Genomic DNA, 18,824 nt, shown 5'->3' with positions numbered 1-18,824 from the left:
GCAAATCTTCATGAATAGAACAACGCTAATAAAACATCCAAATTTACTTAGAAAAGCTGTTGTCGATTTACGCAGCTTATAACTGCATTTTAGGGCAAAATTGCGTTTAGCAATGAGGCTCATTTTTGCTTAACGGCTTTGTTAATAAGGAAAATTGCCCACACGGAAAAGGACCACTTTAGAAGACTCCCTAGATCCACAAAAAAGCACCGTTTGGTGCGGTTTACAGGCTGGTGGCATCGTCGAACATTTATTAAAAAATGGGTCCAAAGCTCCACGTTAAGGTCAATGGATATCTCTATCGAACTATGATTTATATTTTGTTTTAATACGGAATCTTTCGGCAGAACAGTCATTTCAATAGGATGTGCCAAAGAGTCACCGCAACCATCGCCTTATTTAAATCAAGATTTGGCGATAGATTGATTTTAAGAAATGAACCTGTCAGTTGGAATACAGGGTTGTGCGATGTTATATCTCTGGATTACTTAGTGTGCGGCTTCGTGAAGTCACTGGAATAAGCTGATAAACCAGCAGTATTTAACGTATTAGAAGCCTACATTTCCCATACTATACGACCGACAGTGCTTTAATAAAAGTAGACCAAATTCCTCGCCCAGAATTTGCTTGATTGAGAATACTAAGGCCACATGCCCGAAATCATTTTCAAATGTTAATGCCATGAAGGTGTCGATTTTTCGAAAAAAAAAAATTAAATTTAACTTATAATCTTTTTTACAATTTAAAGTTTCATCGGACTTAAAAAAACAACTAAGCATACCTCATCTAATGGCTTGTATTGTAGGTAAGAGCAGCCAGGTTGAGTTAATTCATCATTAATTTGGTGCATTGCATTCTCGACAAATTCTTCTTTGACGATAACTCCCTCATCATTATTCTCATACTTAATATTCATCAGAACGTTTTCACGCTTCTGAAAATAACAACATTATTAATATTATGTAACAGTATCATGATTACGATTAGCCAGAAAGAGTTTCCCAGAGCTCTTTCTTCCATCGGTGGCCCCCAAATTATGACTTAATTTGGTAGGTAAATGTATAATCACCGAACGACATTCCAATGTTATGGGCAATCCGACAAAATAGTGCACTCTTGCGGTCATTCTTGTTTGTTTTAGTTCAATTGAGAGTACATATTACAGATGGCTGGGTTTGTTTTTTAAAATCCATTAAGCCTTACCTATACCCAACCAAAATAAATAAAAAAATTCTTCCATCTATAAAATATCAAAAATTCTGTATGATATAATATATTGAGGCTTAGGTTCACAGGGATTTTGTTAAATTTTAAAAACTATCAGTAAATTATTTTGGTGTTACTTCAATGAAAATAAATACGTAGATACGAACGATGAAGTTTTGTGTGCACCATATTCATGTTGAATATTAGCAGCCTATTTACACCCTTTGCCGCTGGATGATACCCATTTTGTATTACAATATAATATATATATATAAGTTTAGTATAGTATACAGATACGTATCAGATGACAATGTATTATAATACATTATATACCTAACAACAATAATCAAATGAGCATATATATTAATTATATGAGTCACCTGTGAACCACTGCCAAACGTTGACGCATCAAACTTTTCATACAAGTGACTGCTTTTGTCGACGGCTTGTGCGCATGGAAAAGTCACTTCACCTAAAGTCAGCGACGCATCGTGCATACGTTTATGGTACTTCAAAATGTGCGCAGTTGAAAAAAAATTACAACACACGTTGCAAACAAAATTTCTATCGAAAAATGAAGCTCTGTGTAACCTTAGACGGACTTGTTTCGCAGAAGTAAGCGCTATTTCCTTTTTGATGTCCATTTCTTGCACTTCAAGTTCACCAAATAACTGTGCAGATTGTCTCTCAAAGATATCAGGTGCAATCATACAATCCATGTCGCGGTATACGAGCGGAGTCTGTCAAGAAATAAAATACAAACATAAATCAATCATAATATTTACACTAACAATATAAAAAATCAAACGACATAAAGAATGTAAAGTTTCTGGACTATGACCACCTAGAAGGGCAATTTTTTACGAACCAGTATCGAAGTCATTGTATGAGAAAGTGATTAGAATGTATGAGAAATTTAATTTCTAATTAGATTTTGACAATCGCGTCTGAAAGTGGCGGAGACTTTTGAGTTTCATAAGCTTTGACGGTTGAGGCGCGGAGACGCATGTCGGAACGTTATGTTGAAAGGTTCTTTATTTATTGTTTTTTGTCTTTTACATATTACCGTTGGAAGTGTTGTTTTGTATTTAAATTCGCAATAAAGTATGTATCGTGTACATACATATTTTATTAATATTAGGTTTGTAAAATACATCGGAAGTTCCGTTCACATTCTCGTAGGTACTGAATATTGTAATAACACTATTATAAGGTAATATTGAAGTAAGCATGTTCTTTAACAATCAATCGTTTTAAGAATTCAGCGATAACTAATAAGTACTGATTAAATAATATGATAATATCATTACCACATTTTAGGTTATTTTACACGTATCCAAAATGGAAGTGATTCACGCTGAAATTTAGTTGTTAAGAGTTGGTAACCGGACGGATCCATTCAAAATAACAGACGAGGCGAAATGAAGACGATGTGAAATGATTCCGGTTATCGAAACCATTGGCAGATATATTCATTTCCAGGATGGAAAATCTAATGACAACCCCAACTAGCTGTCATGTGAGCATAGACAAAAATATAATGCAAACTCTTACGCGACCATAAATGTGCATTCAGTATTTTTGTTGCATTATTGGACACCGTTTGAAGCACTATGCCTCCTTTGGAAATACTGTTGCGTTTTGCTTCTTGTTTGCGTACCGCTTTGTTCAAAAATTGCCATTCAGCTGTCGAGTCTTCACGATTGAATAGGCACGTCAATGAGGTTTGATTTTATCGCTGCGCTCATGGATACACCCTTAAGCCCGGTTCGGATCAGGCGAGTAGTTTATTCAAAAGGCGAGTAATTTAGTAACTAAACGTGTACGAACAGAAAAATCCAAACCAAACCACTTCTGACGGTCAGAAAATGGTTTGAAGTTTGCTGGTACAGTGAACTAAACGTTATATCTAAAACTATTCCGGTTTATTTATAACGCATGCGCAGTAGGCCAGTTTTGACCTGTCAAACCGTTTAGCTGGAATGTTTAAATTTATGTTGTCATGCAGCATGGTAGGTAATTTAGTAAATTTGAGGCTTACATTAATGTTACAAAAAGTTTTGACAATAGAATTGGTCTATTCTCACCCCATTTCACGTAGATATTGCTTCCGTTTATGGTATTTTATGGCTGCAAGTAGTTCTTTTTATAGACAATATGCTTCTATTTCCTACATAAAAATGACTTACGGGCGATTAATTTTATTCACCAAACAATTGAGCACAATTTTAGATAATCGCATTAATTATTGCTTTACATTCGAATGCATGTGATGTATAAATCATCATATTTAAAAATATTTCCGTGATTTAACAAAAGATGTATATACCTACTCATAACTGTCTCAAAATATTTGTTTTAGCAATTGCCAATAGCTCGAATCTACTCCGCAATCAATAAAGGAAACAAGTTTGACCGACTTATAATATAATGGTTCCTAATCAATATTCAAAGATGCATTACAAATTCAAAACTTCAATATAAGACGGCATCAATGGAAGAAAACGGCACATATACCTACGTACTATTGAACGAACCTGATGTATTGGCCTATAATCTGAATACGAACAACCTTGTTGAGGATCTTGATCATATAATGGGTGTGATATATCATCAATAATCTCGCGCTTGACGACAGCTGGTTGATTATCGAATGTTTTATCGGAGAGGTCCGCCTTATGGTACTGAAAAAAGCATTATTAAAAGCATATATAGAACTATAAAACCAATTCCAGTTTATGTAACGTCCGTACAACGATGTATAATAATTATATTTAATATGAATAGGTAGATAACCTAACCTATATCACATGTATTGTATTTGTATTGTATAAACATGTATTTTTTTTAAACAAAGTTTAATATCAACTTATGTTCCTACATAGTTTGTTAAAAAGCACAGTTTATAATATTAAACCAATCATTGTTATTCGCAATCTAATGTTATTGTAAAATAACTTAGTTTCCAAAAACTAACCTCGAAATTGCAACTTGAAACGTCCGCATTCTCTTGCGTTACATGAGTGCGAGGGTCCGGGTTGTTCGGATGGCTAGTCAGCGTGTCAAACAAAGGCTTGCCTTCTATATTGGAGTGTTCTCCATCACATTCTTGCTTTACATCCATGTTAAGTGTAAATATGGCAGGAACAACGTGACAGACAGGATACATTCAGGTTAATATTAGAAAAGTGTTGCCACAATACTGAAAAGTGTTTACCGTCGAAACTAATATCAATTAATAATAGATACAAACGCTAACTTGACTCAGTGATACACCTTAATAATAATTATATAATGTTTTGTTGTCAAAACAAAACAATGAAGCGAAAATGAAAATGAGCATTTCCTCAATCATAACGAGATCAGCGCATCTCGGTTTTCAAATGCCAAAATGGCCCATCTGCATTTTTTCTATTTTCAAGTTTTCTTCTACAGATGTTGTTAAATACAATATTAATCATCAACGCGGCAAAACAACATATCTGTCAGTGAAATACAAACCAAATGCCACACGTATTTTAAGCCAGGCACACGTACATTGGGTGTGATTTGCATCATGCACGGATAGACAAGGCAACGTCAAAAGACATGGCCCTTTGACAATGTCTTGTTCGTTATACTTACCTACAACTTGAGCCTTACTGAATGGGTAGGTAGGCAATAAAGTTTCCCTACTTTATTGTATTAATTGATTTATTATATAGGTTAAAAATATTAGTGTAGGTATTGAGATATCTCTGGTCCTGTGGCTAGCTCGGGATGTTGGTAGGACCCGGGATTCACAAAAATTAAATGTCTTTCTTTGTTGAACAAGTTGCTTTATATTTTAAACGGTTATTTTCACAAGGAATTATGTTTAACAGTATCAAAATTAATCTTATATTGTTACGTTCCTGATGCTAATTATATCGCTTATATTCTAATTATTATTAATTATCTGAATTCGTTTTGTTGTTAAGTGTTTAGCGAGGGAATTCACGAACTCAATACCACGTCCTCCCGCGACTATGTGCCTATTTTTTCTATTGTACTCTTTTTACATTGAGCAGTGAAGCCATCTTTTCTTTTTACATACCTACACCTGAATATTAAGTTTCTTTGGCTTTCGTTTATTTTATTCGGCACAATCACATTCTTCCCTGACATATTAGGTAGGTACTATTATTATAATTAGATAAACAATAATTCTTACGTGCTAAGTACATGTTGAATATTTTGACAGATAATCTAGGAATTTTGGACGTACGTACGCCCATTGTTCACTAGAAGGTCAGGTGACATGGTTACACCTAATAATTACATAGGTAATTAAGACTATGGGGAGAGTCCCAATAGCCATGGGTATAACATTATACCTACCTACGCTGTTAGTGGGTATTTGCCATTGGTGAATACGTGTACCTAGTACTTGAAAATATCGAAAGGCAAAACCCGAATAGAAAAAAAACTACTCAAATAGAATACCTAGTACAAAACTTAAATCCAGTAAAACACATTTTATTGTTTGATCGCTACACGGAATAGATTTCAGTATTTCGGCCATACATAATAAATGATTACGTATTGCGGCAACACTACTCTTAAATTAATGTACCATTGAATGGATCCTGCTTGTCACGTTCTTCCCGACATTTACTATTAAAATGGACGTAAAGCGAGAATGTGATGGAGCACAGTCTGATACAGAAGGCAAGCCTTTGTTTGATACGCAGACTAGCCTCCCAATCAGCCCTGAAGTTCGCATTCATATAAAGCAGGAGTATGCCGACGTTTCAAGTTGCAATTTCGAGGTTAGTTTTAGGAAACTGATTTCTTTTACAACCACTCTGTATTGTGACTAACAACGAATAATATATTATTATAATATGTTGCTTTTTTATAAACTTCGTAGAGACATACAATGATATTAAACGTTGATTTAAAAAAATAACTCGATTATACATTTTGACAGCTACGATACATTTATGATTTAGGTTATGGCAGGTTATCTTCTAATTCATTTTGACTATAATTAGTCATTGAAAGTGAAAGTGGTTTTACTGTGTTAACCATAATGTTTCTTTCAGTATCTTTTAGCGGACCTCTCTAATATAAAACCTGAGACGGATGATCAACTATCCATCATCAAGCGCGTGATTATTGAAGATGTAAAAGACCCATTATGTGATATTGAAGATCCTCAACCGGGTTGTTCTTATTCAGATTACGGGCCAATACATCAGGTTCGTTCATTTGTATAATGTGTTTTTTTATTCCCTTTGTGCAGTCTTATATCGAAGGTTGGAGTTAGCAATACGTTTTAATCTTAGAGCCGTTTCACACGCGACACCATTGTCTCGAGACGCTGCATGAATGGGCGCATTTAGATGGAGAAACAAGTGTGAATGTTGTAACCGCTTTGTGAAAACAGTCTATTCAATTGTGCGAATATATATTCCCCTAATAAAAATACACCCTTAGACGGTGACACAATTTAATAATGTGTATGTTGTGTTGTCTAAACAAAACCATGGTACGAAAATGATCGTCAGCATTTCCTCAATCATAACGAGAACAGCGCATTTCGGTATATAATCATCATCAGCCGGGGTCAATCCACTGCTGGATGAAGGCCTCCCCAAGCTTTCTCCAACTCTCTCAGTCTTGTGTCGTTCGCTGCCACGTATGTCCGCCGAACTTTACCAGTTCGTCAATCCAGCGGCTTTTAGGGCGATCCTGTGGCCGTTTCGTGCCCCTTGGGTACCACTGGATGACGGCATTTGTTCAGCGGCCGTTCTTTCGGCGAGCAATGTGTCCCGCCCATCTCCATTTCAGCTGTTTGGCAACGTCTACTACATCGCGTACTCTTGTCTGCTTCCTAACCCATTCGTTTCTCTAACGGTCCTTTCGCGTGATGCCCAACATGCACCTCTCCATGCCTCGCTGTGTGACTCTTAGCCTTTGGACATCTCTCGTGTTGAGGGTCCACGTCTCGCAGCCATACGTGAGCACGGGTAGCACACATTGGTTGAACACCCTACGCTTAAGACATAATGGTAGGTCACTCTTGAAGATACTATTCAGACGTCCGAAAGCACTCCATCCCAGCCTGGCCCTTCGAGCAATTTCATCGTGCATGCTTCCGTCTATGGACACCTGCTGTCCGAGATAGACGTAGCTGCTGACTTGCTCGAGTTGGGTGCCAGAAATACAAATAATCGCAGGGTCCGAAAAACAGTTCCTCATCACTTTTGTCTTTGAGACATTTATCTTTAGACCGACCGTTTGACTGACATCCGCGAGTTCTTGCATTCTACCTTGGAGGTCTTTCGGGTCTTGTGAGAGTATAACAATATCATCTGCAAAGCGCAGGTGACTGAGGTGTACCCCATTAATTGGAACACCTTTTTCCTCCCAATCAAGTTTCCTAAATAAGTCCTCAAGAGTAGCGGTGAATAGTTTAGGTGAAATGGTATCACCTTGCCGGACACCTTTGTTAATGGGGAATTTACACGACCGTTTGTGGAGTTTTACGCATGCTGTGGCATCACTGTATATACTGTTCAATATGTTTTTGTAGCGTCTGGAAATCCCTTGTTTGCTAAGGGCTTCTATAATTGAGATTTTTTTGATGGAATCTAACGCCTTTTCATAGTCCATAAAACCAAGATATAATGGCAGTTTGTACTCCTGGTAGCGCTCTTTTTTTAGTTTCGAGATAGTTTGAGAGTATTTTCGTGAAAACCTTATACAGAATTGGTCGATAGTTTTTCAGATCATTAGATCGGTATATAATAACCAATGATAAATAAATCAAATTGGGTTTTTTTCTCCTATAATTTAAACACTGACTATGTCTTTCTCGTGACGGCTCCACTCTCTACTAGTCTCCAGAGACAGGACATACGTTTTATAGGGTTTCCATGGAAATAAGCCGAACCGAATGGTTTATGACGGTCTCACCTTACGCCGAAACCGTTTATTGCCGTAATAAAACTTGTCGAGTGTTCACTCACTTATCTTCGGAATTGTATATACGGGCGCCGCCGTGTTCTATTATGCTCCATTCAAATAACGGTGTTTGTACATGCGCGTCTATTTGAAACAAGTATTCCTTATATTAAAACAGAAAAATATTTTTTCTCTATGGTCAGTTTTTGATGTCTATGGGCACTTAACTGTCAAATAAATGACCATTTCTCACATTTTGCCGCTAGATATCCCTAGTGGTCCATATATTTTGAACTCGCTATTACATTTACTTTCATATTATTTCTTTTATTTTTCGATTAATACTACATTATGGCCGGATAATCCGAATGCCGAATAAACGTTATTGAATAAATAATCATTGCAATATAAACAAATGAAAGTAAATGGTTATCGTGATAGTATACCTACCTACCATATAATTATTATGCATAAATCGATTCCAGCATAATCATGTGAATTGAGTTGTTCAAAATATTATATTACTTGTATTTATTTGATTTCATGAATCTGCGTCTGATGTGTATTTACGAGGGTGGGTCAATAAGTCCTTAGAAAAGCCGACAGGTGGCGCGATTAGTACTGTAAGCGGTTTGTTTTCATGCAGCGGCACTACCGATTCAGTATGCTGCGAAGTTTCAATCAGATTGGTCGGGTTGTTGTGTGTTTCTCGTACATTTAAAAAAAAAATTTGTTTGTGGAAAATGGAAAATGGAGAAAATTGAGTTTAGAGCTGTTATAAAACATTTTAATATAAAAAGGTTAACAGCAAAGGAAATAAAAAATGAGTTGGATTTAGTTCACGGCATATCTGCTCCTTCACTTGCAACTATTTATAACTGGTTAAATGAATTTAAACGTGGTCGTACATCAACAAAGGATGAACCACGCTCAGGACGTCCTGTAGAGGTGACTACACCAGAAATGATCAATAAAATCCACGATATGGTGTTAAGTGACCGAAGATTAAAGTTGAGTGAGATAATTGAGGTTACATGGATCTCAAAAGGTAGCGTCATTTCTATTTTACATGACAAATTGGGCATGAAAAAAATTTCTGCAAGATGGGTGCCGCGTTTGCTCACAGTCGACAATAAACGCAATAGGGTGGTGGCCTCTAAAGCCCTGTTGTCGCTCATGCAACGCAATCCGGATGAATTTTTTCGTCGCTTTGTGACTGTAGATGAAACATGGATACACCACTTTACTCCCGAGACGAAAGAACAGTCAAAGCAGTGGATTGCGAAAGGCGAACCATGTCCAAAGAAGGCGAAAACCGTAAAATTAGCTGGTAAGGTTATGGCTACTGTATTTTGGGATGCACGTGGAATTATTTTCGTTGACTATTTGGAAAAAGGAAAAACAATAACAGGGGATTATTATGCATCTTTATTGGACCAGCTAAAAAACAAAATTGAAGAAAAACGGCCTCATTTAAACAGGAAAAAAATCCTCTTTCATCAGGACAATGCCCGTGTTCACACATGTTTACGATCAATGGCTAAAATTGAAGAATTGAAGTTCGAATTGGTCGACCACCCACCGTATTCGCCAGATTTAGCCCCCAGTGACTTTTTCCTTTTCCCAAACTTAAAAAAATGGCTAAGTGGACAACGTTTTTTGTCAAATGAAGAAGTCATCGATCGGACAAATGCTTATTTTGAGGACCTTCCGAAAACTTATTTTTCTGACGGTTTAAAAAAAATTGAGAAACGTCTAACCAAGTGTATTGAGCTCCAAGGAGATTATGTTGAGAAATAAAAAAAAAATACAAAAATAAAAACTGTTTTAATGCTTTTTTCTAAGGAATTATTGACTCACCCTCGTACTAACGAGACTCGAGCGTCGCCGCTTTTACGAAATTTACGGCATTGTAGATTAGCTTTATCTACGAAAGCAAAGTTTACTACCTATAAATAAAACATTCATGATTGAATAAAATGAAGCACCAATTATAGAATCAATTGTAAAATAGGTAGTACCATTATACAATAATCAAAATAATACACGAATCATAATGAAATACGGAAGAAAACAAGTACCTATGACAATTATCAACAAACTAGGGGTGTCAGTTGCGATGTGTCAAAAATGGACTCTGCCGAATTTAGCAATCGGTTCGCTAAACTTATGGTAGAGGGGCATTAGGTGTTCGGGTTCGGCGAGATGCTTATGTACTAAATTTTGATGAACGCAATTAAACGGGGGTATTATGTATCTGGCGTAAAATCGCATTCGAAAATTTTGGATGAACACCCTATTAGTTACGATAATAGTTCTACGTTTAGTCGGTGTAATCGACAATAATATCATCTGTACCATAATACCTACAAAATTCAATAGGTACATTATTGTTTATCAGATAATAGCTACACGGAATATTATCAACTGCATTTCGGCAACACTTATATAATACTACAACAGAACAGAAAGTTGTAAAGTTGACTCTAGCACATTGCATACGATTGTTGACTAGCCATAAAAACAGCACTGATACGCGCACATATATAAAGCAGGAGAACACAGGTGATTTCAGTTGCGATTTTGAGGTTAGTTTTTATTTATTAAGTCCATTCCTGCGATTTTTTATAATTATTTTAGCAGAATACCTTTTTTTTCGACCATGTCCGATCCTAATAGGATCATATGGGCCTCCACAGAGTAGAGGTTTGTATTAACAGATTTTGTTTTTACGAGAAATGGATGTCAGCCACTTGCTCAACCTATTAGGTCCATACCCTGACAGACATAAATTGAAAAACAATATGTGTACTTGCCAGACCTAGGATTCGAACCTGGGACCCACGGCGTGAAGAAAGCAGATAGGTTTATATTTTTTACTAATTGTTTAAGATCCGACTGATTTTCTCTTAGGGATGCTTACATACTGTAGCTTAAAATTTAGAATGGATCTTTATTTAGCTATATATTTTTTAATAAATAAATAAAAAACAAAAGGCGTAAATGTGAACTCTGCCATTCTTGGTGGTGTTGGCTTGTGTGTCTCTGATAATTACTTTAAGAGTCGAGGGCATCCGCTGTTTGTTCTCCCACGGTGCAGAACTAACCTGCCATTAGTAATGCCAATTGGGAGGGCAGTAACCATGTTTAATGAAATCGCTTTGGATATTGATATATTCCACTTACGTGAGGGTGAATTTAGGTGGACGTTGTTTTATAAGTTTTTAAAATAGGGTCTATCAAAGTTCATTCTGTGTGCTTCCATCTACTTTTATTTTGTTACTTATTTTTTTTATTTTCTTATTTTATTTCTTATTTTATTACTTATTCTCTGTATTTTTATTTTTAAAAATTATTAACACATATTTTATGTCATGTCGTGAACGCTTTGAATTTGATATTTGTTATGTTCATTATATTATGTAAAATAAATAAATTTGATTTGATTTGAAGAACATACGAGGATGTCAAACTTTCTTTCAAAAACCTTTTGACATACATTTAGACAGCTTCCTGCCTCAATTATATAAATATGTATTGTTATAAAATAGGTACGCGAGCTCAAAATTTTTTTTTATATGATTATAAAAATGCATAACGTTTCTTTCAGAACCAGGCAACGCGTCTCGCTGAAATTAATCCCACAATTGACCTCCAGCTAGTTGACGTTAAACGCGAGTTCGTTGTAGACGCAAAACATCCATTCCATGATGAAGATTCAACACCTGGATGTTCGTATTCAGATAACGGACCAGTAGAGCAGGTAATTGTATATTATGCGATATTTTCTTCCGTTGGCTATGTATCCTGACACAGCTTTGTGACAAAATTTCAATATTATCCTCGTCTCGGTTATACACGCTTCGTACAACTATTTCACTAACCTATTTATCTGGTTTAGTGTGAGTGGTGCATTGACCTACAGTATTTGAATGTGATGTCTGTCACTAATGATGACTGATCGACCGATTCTTTCAGAAAGTACTTTTCTCATAACATTATTGTTTTGTAGCAGAATAATGATGCGATGACATTATGCTCACGTCACATGCTGGCATGGCGTCAAAGTAAGTCTGTGGTTTCGTCATTCCGCAGAATATTTTGAATGATCTAATTTTAATGAATTTTAAAAGTTTATACCTACTTGTGCGTACTTAAAAATTACTTGCGATATTTCATCCATACATAATAATTATTGTGAACAGTATCACCGCCAACTTAAGATACGAGACACTGAGAGTAGGTATCTTTATGTACAAGCATTTCTCAAACGAGTGATCCCACTGTTTACCTGTCAAAATTAGATCCCAGATTGCCTGCAAAACAACATAATTATAAGGTCTTTCTCGTTTCGTATTGAATTCTAGAAAAATCACAAATCAAATTTATAACCTATCAGTGTTTTTGTTATAAATATACATTCCTGTTATTCGTCATTTCGTCACTGTTCTAGTAGAAGACACTAATTCCTTAAACTAAAACCTTCTTAATAAATAAACAGTCTTTATCTTAAAGACATCCTTTTTACAATTACTTAATAAACTCACATGATAGACCATTTCAAACATTTTAACAACTTCAAAGTCAAATTACTCAAAACTAGTATTCTCCAGTTAGTGTGTTCTGCCAGCACAGAGACGAGTTATCAAAGTCAAATTATTTCTTCATGCAAAAAACGGTAGTAACATCGATTTCCAAAAAATGTCTTATGTAGCGTTAAGCTATACGTTACGTTTGTGGAAGATGTGTTAATGTTAGTGTAGTAAATATGATGAACCTCATCTATCAAAATCAAACCAATCCCATTTTCAAGCCAGCTGCAAACAAGCAGACAATAGATTAGGGATGGGCATACATGAGGTCAACGAGAACCACATTCTGGATTTTCATAAATATATAAAGTACCACACTATAGTCACGTTCTCACATATATCGAGTAGGTTTCTATAAAGTGTTAAAGGACATTACAATAATTAATTTGTACACGATGGAATTGAAGATCTGAAAAAACACGGTTTCTGATAGAAAACGCGTTTTATAAAATTAAATAAGTATCTATTTATAATTATGATTATGTCAAGCTTTTTAAGATTGTGCTTGATTTAAATTGAAGTAATGTCGGGACTCCAAAAATCGAAGTAAAAACAAAGATTAGGTACCAATTTACACCACCCAGTTCCACAGTCGGTATTAATCGATCGATCACTCCGCGCAACGCCGACTCAAGTACAAGCCTAAGCATTCGGAAATTTTCCGAGAACGAGTGGTCTTACCTCTTCTTCGCCTCCCACTGCTGACCAATCATTATTCTATAGCAGTGATGGTGAATCTATGGCACGCGAATGTTTTATATTGAAGAGAAAAAATATTACATAAAATAGGTAATAATAAAAAAAAAACAAAAAAGTGATACAAATATAATTATAGGTACTTATATATACTATTACAAAATAATGACGACATAGCCATGCGTATTTTCTATAGTTTTTAATATTATTTTTACCAGTGGTATTTACCAATCGTAGCGCAAGCGGAAACGACGAAACTCGTGCATAATCGTAATACGATCTGTCTATTGTATAAAAAATAATAGGCCAATACTCTTCAAGAATTTATGTTTAACGTAAATATATAATTGATCATATCGTTCCTAATGCTGAATGCATGACACATCATATTATCGCACTCACCTCACCAGGCGGCGGAAAAAGCCGCTCCGCGATCCTATGATTTTGATCGATTTACAATGCTTGATACCACTGTAGCGAGAGAATGCCTCATCTGATCGCAGCAATTCTAGTGTCAGTTTGTGTGTAAAGAACCAAGCTAAGTAATACAGTAACAAACTATTTAATTTGGTACCAACAAAAATGCCTGCCCCAAATAAGAAACAAAAACTTGGTTGAGCTAGTAGTAGTAATTCTGACATGACAGTGAACATGGAAAACCGTTCAGTTATGGGAAATCTATAAAATAATCGTGGTTAAAATAATCCGACGACCTTTTTGGAAAATCTGAAAACAGGAAAAATATATTTGAAGAATAAAAAATATGCCTTCGTCTAGAAACACGGTGAATGATAGAATCTCTCATTGTAATATTTAAACTTTTTTTAATGGAATTCTTAAAAACTACTTTTTTCATTTTTTCCCTTAAAAAACTGCTCGGCACGTCAGACAGTCGAATGATTATGTTTGGAAAATTTTGGAGCGTGCTTACGTAAAAAGGTTCGCCAACACCGTGTCCAGGTATAATATTTCTACCTTTATCTATTACTTACAATGAACTGTTATTTAAAAATCCCATAATTCATTAATACTTTTATATGTTTTTTTAGATTATCGCTAGAAGCACTGTACCGGCCAATGTTGCAAGTCTGATATCGTCCTGGGACGTGACTGAAGCACAAACGTCTAGCGAAGACCTACACATTGAGGAACGAGATATTAAGAAAGAACTCAAGGAATATGTTGAAAGATACAAAGATGTCGCCTGTCGCAATAGTACACGTGGTAGTTGTCAATCGAATATGGTAAACACAGAATTATTAGTGGCTGTTATACAACTTGAAAAAAAATCATTTCATAAACAAACTTTTGTGTGCAGTATCTGTTTTGATTTTTTTCCATCGTTCGACGTAATGTTGCTTCACAGAGCGATACACAAAACCACAATTGCGAAAACGACCAATTCCGTTGCAAGGTTGGGTAAATGTGACGATGGTCATTTTTCTAGATTTCGTCCTGGTCACGTCATGAAGTCACTCAAAATGACTTATTCTGGCGAAAAGACATTTAACTGTGATATATGCAATTACTCCAACAGAAAGTCAGGTGACATGAAAACACACAAAATGATTCATTCTGGTGAAAAACCATTTAAATGTGACAAATGCAATTACTCATGCAGACAGTCAGATAAAATAAAAAGACACAAACTGAGTCATTTGGGTGAAAAGCCATTTAAATGTGATATATGCAAGTATTCATGCAAACGATCAGATGTCATGAAAACACACAAAATGACTCATTCTGGTGAAAAGCCATTTAAATGTGATATATGCAATTACTCCAACAGAAAGTCAGGTGACATGAAAACACACAAAATGATTCATTCTGGTGAAAAGCCATTTAAATGTGATATGTGCAATTACTCATGCAGACATTTAGGTAACATGAAAACACACAAAATGACCCATTCTGGTGAAAAGCCGTTTTACTGTGATGAATGCAATTACTCATGCACGACATCAGGTGGCATGAAAACACATAAAATGACCCATTCTGGTGAAAAACCATTTAAATGTAACTATTGCAATTACTCATGCACGACGTCTGGTAGCCTGAAAATACATAAAATGACTCATTCAGGTGAAACGCCATTTAAATGTGATATGTGCAATTACTCATGCAGACATTCAGGTAACATGAAAACACACAAAATGACCCATTCTGGTGAAAAGCCGTTTAACTGTGATAAATGCAATTACTCATGCAAGACATCTAGTGGCATCAAAACACACAAAATGACTCATTCTGGTGAAAAACCATTTAAATGTGACATATGCAATTACAAATGCACGACGTCTGGTAGAATGAAAATACACAAAATTACTCATACTAATGAAAAGTCATAATGTGATAAATGTAATTACTCATGCAAGACATCTAGTGGCATCAAAACACACTAAAAGACTCAATCTGGTGAAAAAACATTGAAATGTGATTAACAAATTTACTCATATAGACAGTCGGTTACCTTGAAAAAACACAAAAAGACGCAATCTGGTAAAAAGCCTTTTAAATGCATAAAATTTATTCCATGAAATTGCACAAATGGAATCATTCTAGTGAAAAGTCATTTACATAATTGTTATGATAAATGCATTTACCCATTTATATATTTTAATAAGATGAAATTACATGAAAGGACCCATTCCGGTGAAAAGCCATTTCGTGTTAATTCTTATACGCATGCAATTTGTCTGTTAAAGACACTGACTGTGCTTATCAGTGAACTGTAAACTTTAAAGTTTTGATACAGATGCTGCGAGGGGAGGGTATATCTAGTATTCCAGGCACTGACTTTTCATGCTAGTGAGGCTGGCTCTATGATCTGGTTGTCAATCCTGGTCGTTCTATCAGTCTCGTTCGGTGTTGTTCATTGGGGTGAATTTATCTGTTGTATTAGGGCCAACCTAATTGGCGTATTCAGACAAGGCCATTTGAATGTGATAAAATTACTGATGCATAACTTCTGGTAGCATATTTCACAACGACTTAGTTATTTTTTAATAATCCCGCATTTTTAGGACATAATTTTTATATAATACTAGCTGACCCCGCAAACGTTGTTCTTCCATATAAATTATTTCTAGTGAATATTTTGGTTGTTAAATAAAAAATAACGAATGTATCGTAACTGTGTAGGGATGGGATCTATGACAGAAAGAGAAATAGAGCGCTGTAGACGATGACCGCCGATAAAAACAAAAAAACATCAACCATTCATTTTCTCAATTCAAAATGAGTAATGATGTTCATAATGAATGAATTACCTGTGACAGGATCTCGTTCTTTAATTTTTATGCAATATCCGTCTTGTCCCTTCCAGAAAATTAGCGGATATTGGAGAGCGTCGTATAAACGGTGTGTGTCAGCGATGAACTCCAGATTATTGTTTCTTCTTCGAATCACGATTTCTCGCGTCGATGTGCGGTCGCCAACCAGCAATGTCGTCAACAACAGGCGCATTGAATCGACGCACGTGCTCTCCAGCTGGTGTTTTATCAGGATTGATGACAATAGCGTGATTGTCACTTTGCAATTCGTGCATGTGTGCTTTGAAGAATTTCAATAATTCATTGTGCTCATTCAACAGGGCGTCCAGTTCGCCGACGATGCGCCTGGCATTAGGCGAATTGAGGCTATTGCAGCCGCAACGTGCATCCACATGATTGATGTCCTCACCGCACATGAAGTAGATTTGTAAAAATTTATGTGGTTCGTTTGGCATTGGCTGCAATGAGCCTACTTTGTGGTATACTTGGCCTTTGATTTTGAACGTAGAATGGAATTGTTGACCATTTGCCGCAGTATTGTGAACTATTTCTGTTGCTCCGAAGGAAGTCATTTGGAAGCATGGATTAAAAGTGCGAATGGACTTCAGGAACAGGTTTGAATCTGGAACCGTGCCGATGAGCAAGCCGTTCAATGGTTCTGGTGGTATCTCAATTTCTGGTAGTTGCACTTTTCCTGATGCGCAACACATCCCGGCTGACTCATGTTGAGCGCATGACAATGGGGACATTCTTTGTCCATAACACCAATCAGCACTTTCGGATGAGCGGAATATTCAATATCTGGCTCGTATTCGAATGCGAGACGAAGGAACGAAGCGGATGTAAATGTTCGATGTACTTGTTGGCGTTGTCGGTCATTTGCTCTGCGTGTGTTAACTACAAACTGGCGCGCTTGGCTCCGTTCCAATTGTCGTTGTTGATTTCGTTCAGCTCGTGCCTCTTGTGATTGGGATGCACGCAATTGCGACATGCTTACACGCACGTTTTTGTTATCTTGATGGATTTGTTTGTCTGTTCTTTCTGCTCTACTATTTCGCATGTTTGTTGCTTTATTCGTTCGACGGCCCAAATGGCACCCCTTGCGTCTTACTGGCATTGTGCACTTTAATACACGCACATAAAAATGATAAATTAAAATAAATCTTACCAAATTTTGCACGCACTGCGTTGTGATATGCCGAATGAAATGTCAAAATGACGCGACGCTTCTCTTGAATTCTTCTCGGACGTAGTGCCATCTGTCATTCAACAACATAAATAATTTCGTTCTGTTTGAAATACGAACGACGGTTAAATTTGTTCATACAAAAATAATAAAATCGCGATTAAAAAATGGGAGGGTGGGGGTAGGAGAGTGAAAATTTGGGGTTATAGGTATTTTTTATGCCAAATAATAAAAAAATAAAAAAAAAAAATTGTCAAAAAAATAAAAGAAAATTTTTCTAGATAGAGATACCCTAATCACCCGGCGGTATGAAATATACTTGTTGACCTATTCTCATACCTAAAAAATATATATAAAAAAATTCATAAAAATCGGTCGAGCCATTTCGGAGGAGTTCGACCAGAAACATCGTGACACGAGATTTTTATATATAGAGATATTATACCAATAAAGGCGTTGGCTACCCGTTCACTAATTAGATAGGATAAAGTTTCTTTGAAATAATGGTCAGTCGAGAAGGGACCGAACGTGCGTACGTCATTTTTATCATCAATCGATAACGTAAACAATTAATATTTTTGTAGCCCATTCTATAGCGACATAATATTATTATGTAACCGTATGTAATATTATTTTAAACCATACAATATTAATTATTGTCTCTGTGCTAAATACAGTTTTTGAATACTTCAAACCCACTCGCACTAAGAAATATCGTTTGTTGTTTGGTGTATTTTGGATTTGTGTAAGTGGACGTTAGGTCTTAGAGATATAAATTGAAGTGTATCGAACTCCACTACCGTAAGCTAGTTGTTTTTTTTTTTTAACCATATTCGATCCTAATAGGAATACGTGGGCCTCCAACAGATTTTGTTTTTACGAGAAACGGATGTCAAACACTTTCTCAACCTATTAAGTCCATACTCTGACCCTGCACTAGTT

At 35.9% G+C, this 18,824-nt stretch overlaps 1 protein-coding gene and 1 long non-coding RNA gene across 2 annotated transcripts; one reads left to right on the top strand and one right to left on the bottom strand.

Annotated features, from left to right (window-relative positions):
- Positions 1-787: 787 nt before the first annotated feature.
- Positions 788-4,374, bottom strand: LOC147077375 (uncharacterized). Its single transcript, XM_085941502.1, has 4 exons — positions 4,184-4,374; positions 3,744-3,890; positions 1,798-1,946; positions 788-934 (listed from the first exon to the last, which is right to left on the bottom strand). The coding sequence occupies exons 1-4, from the start codon at positions 4,328-4,330 to the stop codon at positions 916-918; spliced, it is 462 nt and encodes a 153-aa protein (XP_085797628.1). The 5' UTR covers positions 4,331-4,374; the 3' UTR covers positions 788-915.
- Positions 4,375-5,779: 1,405 nt separating this feature from the next.
- On the top strand, positions 5,780-18,105 carry LOC147077374 (uncharacterized). Its single transcript, XR_015069829.1, has 4 exons — positions 5,780-5,996; positions 6,273-6,428; positions 11,747-11,899; positions 14,474-18,105. It is a non-coding gene; the product is annotated as an uncharacterized LOC147077374 (long non-coding RNA).
- The last annotated feature ends 719 nt before the right edge of the window (positions 18,106-18,824 follow it).

The sequence above is a fragment of the Rhyacophila brunnea genome, unplaced genomic scaffold, assembly GCF_057557595.1.
Source record: "Rhyacophila brunnea isolate RB1 unplaced genomic scaffold, BYU_Rbru_1.0 scaffold_13, whole genome shotgun sequence".
Lineage (NCBI taxonomy): Eukaryota > Metazoa > Arthropoda > Insecta > Trichoptera > Rhyacophilidae > Rhyacophila > Rhyacophila brunnea.
Note: the sequence above shows the minus strand (reverse complement) of the source record. Positions and strands in the feature narration are given on the sequence as shown.